The following is an 11714-nucleotide window of genomic DNA, read 5'->3' as shown; positions in this document are numbered from 1 at the left end:
TTGTTGCTGTGTCTGCTGAATGCTAGGGACAGGTTTAATGAACATGCCTATAACATGGGCAAGCACAACCTAGGGCTGTGACCAGCCACTCACTGAGGCAGGTTACTCTATGGATGACAAAACGCGCCTTCTTGTATGTTGTATGCTGTGGAGTTAGGATGCAGAGGGTGGTGAGAGATATTCAGCAGTCTTCAGAAGAGACAGAGCCCTCACGAGATTCCAATGCATCACAGTTGCACAATCTAACTTGCATCAGAGACAGGAGTTGCTCCTAATTTCGAGAAGTTACACCATTGTCATCACAATAATTCAAATTGTTAAAATTCATGCCAGGTCTGTCTACCAAAACAATGCCCACTAAAAAAGAAAATGTTTGCACAACTCAGAAAAGCAAGATTCTTTAATAAAAACACAACAGATGTCAACTCTAGTACTGCCAAAAATTGAGCTACTCGTGACAGGTATTGCTAGGAGACTGGAAAATCGAAAAAGGGAGATTCTTCCAAAAGTACCAGCATCCCGCTGCTGTACTCACAGCAGGTCGGTGAGGAGGGTCTACATTCCCAGGCACTAATAGCTTGTACTGTTGTTCCAGGCCAGCTTCTATCCTCTGCTGACCTTTTCATGAGATCAGCGAGTGCTGAAAAGACCACGCTGAGAGTCGGTGTGCGATCATCTGATGGTCCACCCCGCTGCCTCCCGCTGCGGATGCTAGAAAAGAAAGTCTTTGGAACATAAATCCATAACCATCATCTCAGTGCATATTCCTTAGGGAGGCCAGTTAAATTTCTAAGTTTCAAGGCTTCATCTACTGTGCGTATGTGTCCGTCAATGAGATCCTTCATGTCCTGCGTAAAGGGGTCCAGGTCGGGGCCAGCTCCCGACCGCTTGAAGTTGCCATCTTTGTTGTTTTCCACGCACAGCAAGCGGTCATGATCCGCTTCCAGGTGGAGGAACTCCACCATTTCTTTCAGTTTATGGATTAAGTTCTTCTTGAGCTCTTCGTAGTGCACCACCAGGAGGTTCTTGCTGTGATTCAACCAGTCGAGCGTGTGGGAAGCCCACCAGGATGCATAACTGTTGACAAAATCCGGCCACTCTGTGAAAGGGAAAGCAAACAGCAACTTAATCAGAAGGATGTTATGATAATTTGTTTGATAGGCAAATATTGTGCAAATAAGGGAAGGTAGCTGTTCACAAAATAAACATCCCAACAATAACTAGAAGTGAGAGTTGAAGCCAAGCATGATTGAGAAACAATCTTCATCTCATATTAGCACTTCTTCTGTCATTACAAGTACATACAAGATCAGTTCCAACATATTTTAATAAAAAAAGTGTCTTTAATTTGATATGATGATCATCACATACGAAATTAACTAATTTAACTCGGTGGGTTAGTGTTGACTTTCTTTACTTGGCATTTGATAAAATGAGTATCATTGGTTTTGGTGATATTAACAATTTATAGCACAAATGTTTAACTTTTGAAAGTTATGACCACATAAAAAAATCAGTTCTTTCCTAATATCATAATAATATGAATTGCTCTGAGAAAGTGAGGGTTACTTCAAATCTTTAAAATATTCGCATTTTTTACAGGAATGTGTTTTCTGTAGCGGTGAATAATTTGTATAGCATATTTGTCATGCTTAAATCTTGACTAAAGGTGATGTGGTTCAAAGTGGTATAGCAACACCAGCTCAAAAGAAAATTGCATTTGAAAGTACAAGAAATATTAACTATTATGTTTATTACAAGGAAGTGGTCTCTCCATGTATTAGGTTCTCCCTCTTCAGCAGAAACAAACTCACTGGGACTAATTACAACAATGATGAGAAGTGTAAGAAAATAGGTACTCACGTATTTAGCACATTTGTTGCTTGCTCTTTGGACCACCCTATTTTTAGACCTTTGTTGTGACTGTGAGTGAGTCCCCCTAACTGAGTCTCGCTCACTGTAAACTCTGTTAGAAATCATCTGCATTCCAAAACAAATTCTCCCAATGCACATTTAAGGTAAGGGTGCATGGACTGAGTGAGTGGGACTAGTCTACTTCAGCCCAGTATCTGCGCACTTGTAGCCTGTAGCAGCAGGGACTAGTCTTCGATTGGCGATGAACTGTGCAGGACTGATAATGTGAGAAGGCATTCATAGCAAGTCTGTGGGGCTTCCCATGAAAGGATGCATGCGTAAATCTACACCAATGCACAGTTTTGCTATACTTAGGCCAAGAGACTAGGGGTGTGCACCAATCGTATGGAAAACAGGAATTATGAGTGAATATGTACTATAAATATTATACTATCTGCACTCTAAATTTACTATGATTCTCTAACTTGAAGCCTTATTAGATTCTGGCTTTTCTTTACTCTGAATGTGTTAATTCCTTTTTACACTGCACTAGGTGTGGGAAGACTCATCCAAAGGAAAACAAAGGACCAGAACTCCAAAGCCAAACTCAGGAGTGGCGTCTCTTTGACGTTTTGGCGGGAACGGGCCAGCCAACTGAGGCAGGCAAGAGCATGGTGCCAGATTCTCAGAGGTGTCCTTCAACAGCACAATTCAAGTTGGCATGCTGGAATATTCCAAGATCCTGTGCAGTAGGGTTAGGACAAGGGTGGTGTGATGATTTGTCATCCTTGCATTGGGAAGAGGGGCCTACTGTCTGGAACCTTCAACCTCCCCTTAAGAACCGCTGCACAGGGTGAAGAAGAGAGAGTGAAAATAGATTTCACAGGACTCTGAAGATGATCAAATCCCTGTGTGGGTTACCAAGGACTTTGACTAGATGGGACTCTGTGGATTGAGCTCTCCAGGTCCAGTGGCACTGGCCCATTATGCGCTCATAGTGGCAGTAGAGGTACCGAGGTGCAGGAACACTCTGAAGGAGCAGAGTTCTACTAAAATTCTGGAAGCTGGACTTGCAGTTGGGACACCCTCATCAGTTGGCAGCCTCCTGACTTCTGCTACCATACAGGAGCTCTGCAAGTAACAAGGGGAGGTGGTGTGATCTAAAGAGGGCAGGCGGATTCCTTTGAGGAGTGCTGTGTGCCACTGGAGGCGACTCCAGACTTTGCTCTGGAATGCATCATATTGTTATATATATGACGTATCCCTTTGCTCTGAAAGTAACGCAGCACAGCCAAATGGCTTGCAGCACCGGGCTGTATTACTGCGTTGTAAATATGGCCTTGGGTGGTTATCAGACGACTTATAATGGGCTCCTAAACCATTGCAACAAGTGCCATGCCTTAGGAGAGCACAAAAGAACTCAAGACACTTTGCAAATGACTGAGATTTAAACTCATTTAAACTCTACTATCATAGCCCACTTTCCGAATGTGCATTCAATCCTCTAACTAAGGCTTTTAGTGTAGGAAATCTTAGGTTATAAAGCAACGAAAGTCCGTAAGATGGAGAAGAGCAAGCAAATCTGGCCACGTGAATGTGTTAGCAACACAATCTGCCTCCAGCACACTTCTCAGAAACCTCAAAAAGAGTACTTCAAAAGAATGCACGCTGGAACAGGTTGAGGGTGTACTTGTGGTCACGGCTCATTGGGCCCCTGTATCAGCGCAGGACTGTGGAACCAACAGCAGCCCCGGCAAAAATGCTCAAATCAGTCCCGCACCCTTTGTTTCCTCGCGCAATCGCCCTCTTTCCATCCATCCATTCTCTCACTATCCTTCTTTCCACTCTCTCTGCTCCCCTTCTGGCTGCTTTCTCTCTTCTTCCCCTTCTCTCTCGGTATTTCTTTCTCCCTTGAACCCTGCGCCTACTTCAATTAACCGGTAAACAGTCAAAATATCGAGTACAAAATATCGAATGGACATAATATCGAGTTTAAAATATAGAATGGACAAAATATCGAATGGACAGAATATAGACATCAAAAATATCGTTTTTAAGGTAAGTAATGTAATATCGAATGTTAAAAATATAGAAAGTTAAAATATCGAAGTGTATAATATAGGTTATCAAAATTATCGAATTTTTAATAATATCGAATTTTTTATGTTATTATAGGTGTGAAAAGTGTGTATTTATGTTATAACTAATGTTAATTGATGAATTTTGTTTTTTTGCGTAATTTAATTCTGTAGCGGGTTATGGGTTTATAGGGGAATAGGGTGGGAAGTAATTTAATTATAATTAATTAAATATGCAAATTTATTTATTGGTATTCATTTTTAATTAATTGTTAATTTATATGTGGTAATTAATTAAATTTTAATTGGTAATTAATTTTAATTAATTGATTAATTGCTAATTATGTTAATTTTACTAATTTATTTTCTGTAGCGGGTTGTGGGCTTATAGGGGAATTGGGTGGGAAGTAATTTAATTCTAATTAATTAAATATGTAAAATTATTTATTGGTATTTATTTAGAATTAATTGTTAATTAAGTTTTTATGGGTAATTAATTAAATTTTAATTGCCAATTAATTCAATTTATTTGATTAATTGCTAATTATGTTAATTTTACTAATTTATTTTCTGTAGCGGGTTGTGGGTTTATAGGGGAATAAGGTGGGAAGTAATTTATTTATAATTAATTAAATAATAAAATGTATTTATTTGTATTTAATTTGAATTAATTCTTCATTAATTTTTTATTGTTAAATAATTAATTGATAATTTGTAATTAATTTGTATTAATAGGTAACTAATTGTAATTAATAGATTTTAATAGATTAATTATTATATTATATTAAATTGGTAATCACTTTTATTAATTTTTTTATAGATATTAATTTATATTTTTTTAATTAATATATGAAGTATTTACTTTCCCTACTGTTGCACTCTCTGGAGTGGGAATAGTAATGTTAACCCCTACGCTATCCAATGCTTTCCCTACTATTTGCATTCTTTGGAATGGGAATAGTAATTTTGACCCCTACGCTATCCAAAGCTTTCCCTACTGTTGCACTCTTTGGAGTGGGAATAGTAATTTTGTACCCCTACGCTATCCAAGGCTTTCCCTACTGTTGCACTCTTTGGAGTGGGAATAGTAATTTTTACCCCTACGCAATCCAACGATTTCCCTACTGTTGCACTCACTGGAGTAGGAATAGTAATTTTTACCCCTACGCTATCCAACGCTTTCCCTACAGTTGCACCCACTGGAGTGGGAATAGTAATTTTTACCTCTACGCTATCCAACGCTTTCCCTACTGTTGCACTCACTGGAGTTGGAATAGTAATTTTTACCCCTACGCTATCTAACGCTTTCCCTACTGTTGCACCCACTGGAGTGGGAATAGTAATTTTTACCCCTACGCTATCCAACGCTTTCCCTACTGTTGCACTCTTTGGAGTGGGAATAGTAATTTTAACCCCTACGCTATCCAAAGCTTTCCCTACTGTTGCACTCTTTGGAGTTGGAATAGTAATTTTTACCCCTACGCTATCCAACGCTTTCCCTACTGTTACACCCAATGGAGTGGGAATAGTAATTTTAACCCCTACGCTATCCAACGCTTTCCCTACTGTTGCACTCTTTGGAGTGGGAATAGTAATTTTTACCCCTACGCTATCCAACGCTTTCCCTACTGTTGCACCCACTGGAGTTGGGATAGTAATTTTTACCCCTACGCTATCCAACGCTTTCCCTACTGTTGTACTCACTGGAGTGTGAATAGTAATTTTTATCCCTACGCTATCAAACGCTTTCCCTACTGTTGCACTCTCTGGAGTGGGAATAGTAATTTTTACACTTCCGCTATTGTACGGTAATATTATTGGATATTATTTAATTATATTATGTTACTATATATATATATGTTTTAACAAATATGATTTAAAAATTGTTTATAACTTTTAATAATTATTTAATTATTATAAGATAATGTAAGTATTTTTAAGTATATTTTAGTAATTAATTTTTATTATTCATTTAATTTAACATTGTTTTTAATAAAGTCGATATTTTTATAAACTATATTTTTATAAACAATATGTTTTACTCAATATTTTTGTACTTACCTGTTTGTAGATACAAACTCGATATTCTGTCTGTCGATATTATGTCCCTCGATATTATGTCAGTGATCCCAATTAACCTTGGGGAGCTGTGCCAAGGGACAGAGGAAGCAGAAGCGCCCCTAGGTTTTCAAACCTCATCTCCAAAGGCTCCAGCCGACTGGGGAAATGCCTGGTGGGGTATTACAGCCCTGCCTAGTATTTCTTACCTTTGCTCTTCCAATTCTTCTCGGTCGCATATCCCAGATGGCCAGCGCACTTCCTGTTGAACTCGGCCATCAGCGCTTTGTAAGGGTTTCTGATCAGCAAGATCGCAGAGTCAAACATTTCAATCTCCCTCTTGCCACTCTCATGAGTCTTCACACAGATTGTTCTCCCACTTCTCCAGTGATCCTTCTCGCCTTTAAAACCTGTGATAAATGCATGAGCGTCAGGCTTAGCAAGAACCCCATATTAGTGTAGGCATAGGTTACATAGTTTGACACATGAAGTACAAATTGTGAGAGAGCAAAATGGATGTTTTGTTGTTCTTCAGAAGAATGCTACAGGTTAGAAAAAAGTAGAATGCTCGAAAGTACAGATGATTGCAATTTAACGTGCCGTCTTTGAGTATGTTATTTTTCTTATATAAAAAAGTAATTCAAATTAGCCTATCCTTGGTATTTTTCAGGACAGACTCATTAGGGAAAGTCACATGTCATGGGAAAGCTCCATTAAACGGAAGCGGGTGTCACAAGGTTTTCAGAATTAGTAGAGGTGTCCGAAACATGAAATAAAATGAGAAATGCGCCAAAGGTCTAGTGAAACACTAAGTGCTAAATTAACTATTTTCCACGCAATATGGTGCAGCTCAGCACCTAAAGATGCTGCATTGCATGAAAGGGAGTGAGCAGGTTAGCACCATATGTACTGAGGCTTGCTGCTGTCACACTTTCTTGCAACCTAGTGCCACGCATGCACCTTTGCACCATGACGCAATAGTGTGTGCATGATGTCTAGCATAGGTTTTGTACAAGAGGAGCACTCTTACATGATAAAATACTATGGTAAGACATACTTTAAAACTGTTCCCACTTCGCCTGGGTGCTGTAAAGTATAGCACTCATGCAAAGTTTGAAATGTTTGGATAAAAGAAAACATTTTCCAACTTTACAAATCTATCAAGGAGGCATACATGTTGGCACAACACCATCCTACAAATGTTAGTAGATAGGGCTTTGCATCAAAAACCATATCTGGCTGCATGGGAACACCCAAGTACTGTTCATGGGAACCCAATTGATGCAATGTAGGGAAAAATAGCACAATGTGCCATTTAGTAGTACTTAAGGGCTACTCTCCAGTGCATAACACATTTTCCTGGAAAGTAAATCCCAAATCCACACTTCGCTCTGGTTTGCGTGACTCTCAAAGTATTGATTAAAGTGGCCCTGAGTATTAATCTATTCTTTAACCCATTGAATCATTTTCAGAATTATTATTTTATCAGAGGTACTTCTGCAGTGCAAGTAAACACTTTTACCTGAAGAATTTATGTAAAGTGTACATATTCACTGCCAAAACCTATGGCTAAATTGTGCACCAATCTTGCAACACATCTGGTATGGAGGCTGAGTTAACCTTTGACGTTAACCAGTTATAGGGAAGTTAAGTGGCAGTCCTATAGGTAAAAGAAGGGCTGAGAAAGAGCAACGTTTTCTGTATCCTAGACATAGTCCAGCCTATTCACCCCTGATCTTGAGCTCAGTTTTAAATAGTTCATCTCTCTTTTGATCATACATGTAAGGGTTAATTCCCATGCACTGACCAGGAGATGGGTGTAGGAAGGTCATTGTGTACCAATGCAGATTCACTCCTTTCTGGTTTCTGAGGGCGTTTAAACAAATGAATTTAGTTACAATGTGTTTTAACATCAACTAAGCACATTTTAGTACTTACAGTGTTGCTCTGAAAGGACCATACCTATAAATAATGAGCGAAAGGGTGGTTGAGAGAGTATGGATGTCATAGGAGATATATGAGGGTGGAGAATGAAGGTGAATAAAGGTGGTACTAGAGTGGAGTCAAAAGGATTGGTTAAAAGCAAGAGGTGATACAACTGTGTCCATTTCTTTCCTACCTTTATTGTACAGTGCTCCATCGAAGTAGAAGCTCCCTGTGTAGAATCCTGTGGCGTGTTCAATCAGATGCCGCACCCATGTGTTACCTGCCCCAGGAAAGCTGGATAATGCTACAAAAACCTTGGACTTTGCAGAGAGAAACCTCCTGTCTGTACACCTGGTATCTGAAAACATTAAAGACAGTCATTTGTTACAAATACTATTTAACAGGTTCCATGTACAGATAGCAAACAAACCACACACAAATACCATTGTACAAATTAACGCTTTAACCGTGACGGCAATTCCGCCGCGGTGCGGCCATTCCATTGTGACTTTGTGACTTAGTGAGGCTGCTTGTTACACATGATTAACACACTTCCCTCCCAGACCAGAGAGAAGTCTTATATCAGACTTGTTTGTTGCTGTTCTGTAGTACATCACAGTCTCTGTGTATTAGGATTATTGTACTATAGTGTATATAGAGGTGGGTATATGTTGAGCTATACCCACAGACTGTTTTCCTTTTGTAACAGTACAATTGAAATAGATGGTGAATCTAGATGTGAATATGCAGTGCCAAAAAAACTTTCTGCGTTGGTGTGGTGATTGGAGAACTTATTTAGTTTTTCTCCTTTTCCCTATTGTCTCTCTTTTTTTTGATAACCCCCCCTTCTTCTTCTTTTTTCATAATTTTCATACATACTCCTTTTCGATCTGTCTTTTTAAGTATGGGCCATTGTGGTTGTTTAGTACATCTAGGTATACTAGTATATTGAGTAGATTGGTCTGTAGCAGCCCCATTAGTTAATAGGCAGTACGGCCCCTATGGTTCCATTTTATAATTTCTTGTTTAATTTATTGTTAGTTCTTTATATATATACTTTTTTTACGTCGGGTAGATACCCCGGAGGTTGACTGAATGAAACGCGATGGAGAAGATGTCCCTTCTTTATGTTTAACAGCACTGTGTAAGTGACGTGGTGGAGATGTCCCCCCTTTATGTTCAATTAGCTGCGGATGTCCGAGTCGGAAAGGAGCCCCTACCGTGAGCCCTTCTTTTATGTTAGTTGCAGTAGACGCTCTACGCGTGAGGTCATCGCGCTCCTATTGGAGCGTCGAGTTGAGCCTTACCTGCTCGACAACGCGGATGTTAGCTGCGGCGAGTGTTTAGAGACGGAGTTAGATTCCCCATGACAGACGTTAAGGTAATTCTATGTCAGGACGGAGGCGAGGATTATGCAGTCCTTTCTTCTCTTTATTTCGACAGCACATTCAAAGTAGAAACCAAAAGAAAACTTCAAACTACATCTCCCATGAACACATGGGGCACAGTGTCCATAGTAACAGCCGGCCAATGGAGATGGTGCTCGCTGCATAACCAGTGCTGACGTCCCTTCCGCTTCCTCTTTCTTCTCTGCTCGTCAGATAAGTGACATTTATTTTCTGACGTGTTTATGTTACTGTGACTTATTGATTGATAGCCTGCTTTTGCCTGTGCTTTTCCCTGCTCTGTACGCGCGCTTCTTCGCGCGGCCGATTTGACACGCGACAGGCTCTGCCTGCGCGTCCTCACGCATATCGCGGACCGTGACAGGAGCGCTTCGCGCTCTTTCCCGGCTCTGTGGGGCGCCGCTTCTCACGGAGACGCTGCTCGGCGGCCTATCTCCGTTTTGACACGGCGCACTGAGGCAGGTTCTTCTGCCCTCACCAACCCTCGCCCTGACACCGGCTCTCGGTGATTCCACACGCGCTAGTGCGCAACGCCCTCTAGTGGCGAGTTGAGGTATTGCACCTCTAATTTTCTGACAGATTGCTGTCTGGGCACCGGCGAGGGGGCTACCTTTGGAATTAATTAAGGTGTTTGGTGCCTACACCCTCCATAATGCAGTCTTCGGACCAAGATACTAATAACAACCAAGAGGCAGAGGAGTTCCACCTCGCCCAACCCTTCCCGCCTGCGGTGGGCCACGCGTTGTCGCAGGCCCTGGACTCGGTGCTTGCGCCTCTGCGGGATAGAGTGGACGCTCTCGCCCAAAGTATTCCCGGGGTGTTTGGCGCTGCAGGCCCTGCGGACCGTGGGTCCAAAAGCTCGCTGGGGGGGGGTAAAAAATCAACTAAGCGTCCTGCGGGGCACTTGGAAGAGTTCGAGCAAAAGTGCGCGGACACTGAAGCATATACCCTGCCGGGAGGGGCTTTTGCCCGGAGATGATGGCGACGAGGTCGCACAAGACACGGACCAGGAGGATGGTTTCCCCTTGGAGGGAGAGGGTGTCTCGGGGGACGAAGGTTCCTCGGATGAGGATGATGGCTACTCGGGTAGACCTTGGCGCCCGACGCCTCATTCCTCGGGATCCCTAGAGGGAGAAGACACTCCCTCTGACATGTTTGACCCGACGAGCATTTACCACCCTAGGTCGTCGGAGTGGGTACCGGATCCCAAGGTGGCGGCTTACGCTGCAAGCAAAGTGCGCCAACCCCTGGAAAGGGAAGTTAGGACACGCATGCGAGGTGAATGTCCTCGCCCGAAATTAGAGGGCAGGGTGGCCACCACGCCGGATATTGACGAGAAGCTTTGTGCGTTCTTCGCAAAGTTCATGCGGGACCCGAAGAAAGGCATAGATCGCTCCAGGCGAGCCTGCCAGGACAAACTCCTGGACGCGGTAGGACCCGTGACGCAAATTATTCAACTGGCTGAGCGAGCCAAGGAATCGGGAACTCCGATGTCCACGGAGGTCGTGGCGGGCTGGGCACAGCGAGCCCTGTGCTTCCTAGGGAACGCGAACTGTGCGTTAGCGGCTGAGCGTAGACGATCCCTCCTCATCAAAATAGATCCCAAGTTGGGAGACTTGGCCACCTCAGAAGCAGGGATCATTGCACAAGGCAAGCTTTTTGGCGAACCTTTCATTAAGGAACTTAATAAATTTGTCACCACTTTCTCGGCACTGGACAGAGCTCAGACGACGGTCAAAAAGATTTTCCCGGGGCGGGTTTTTGCCGGCGCCGGACGAGGACGGGGCCGCTCCTCCGGTCATCAGGCCCAGCAAGGCCCCCATAACAAGAACCAGCGCCGAAACAACGGCTGGAACGACGGTCGCCAAGGAAACTTCTACCCCAGTAGAGGCAAGGGGCGCGGCAGAGGCTACCGAGGGGGCGTCAACGCCCCAGGAGGTCCATCCGGTGAGTGTTACCCTTTTTTCCCCACACGTTCTGGGGGGGAGGCTTCGGAAACACCTTTGCAACTGGCGCAAGATTACTTTGGACCCTTGGGTCTTACAAACAGTTCAAGGTTTTCAGATTGAGTTCTACGGTCTTCCCCACCAAAGGCTTCGCCCTCGCCCTCTAGTTTTCTCACAGGAGGAAAGACTTCTGATCGCCGACGAGGTTGCGGACCTCCTCAGGAAAGGGGCGATCTGCAAATCCCATCTTCATCCTGCAGGATTCCTAAGCAATATCTTCTTGGTCCAGAAGAAGGACAAGGGTTTTCGCCCAGTGATAAATTTGCGGGAATTCAACGAGTGGCTGGTCTACCGCCACTTCAAAATGGAGGGGATTCATCTCTTACGAGATATTCTCCTCCAAGGGGACTGGATGGCGCGCCTGGATTTGAAGGACGCTTATCTCA

At 42.8% G+C, this 11714-nt stretch overlaps 1 protein-coding gene across 1 annotated transcript in view; it reads right to left on the bottom strand.

Moving 5' to 3' along the window:
* Positions 1-376: 376 nt before the first annotated feature.
* The window catches only part of WSCD1 (WSC domain sialate O sulfotransferase 1), a 335167-nt gene continuing 323829 nt past the window's right edge, over positions 377-11714 (bottom strand). The window contains exons 7-9 of the mRNA XM_086954536.1: positions 8110-8274; positions 6200-6400; positions 377-1099 (exon numbers count right to left, since the gene is read on the bottom strand). Of these exons, the coding sequence (XP_086810662.1) occupies positions 750-1099; positions 6200-6400; positions 8110-8274 (716 nt within the window). The 3' untranslated portion in view covers positions 377-749. The remainder of the gene's footprint in view (positions 1100-6199; positions 6401-8109; positions 8275-11714) is intronic.

The sequence above is a fragment of the Lissotriton vulgaris genome, chromosome 2_1 (genome assembly GCF_964263255.1).
Source record: "Lissotriton vulgaris chromosome 2_1, aLisVul1.2, whole genome shotgun sequence".
Lineage (NCBI taxonomy): Eukaryota > Metazoa > Chordata > Amphibia > Caudata > Salamandridae > Lissotriton > Lissotriton vulgaris.
This window is presented reverse-complemented; position numbering and strand designations above follow the sequence as displayed.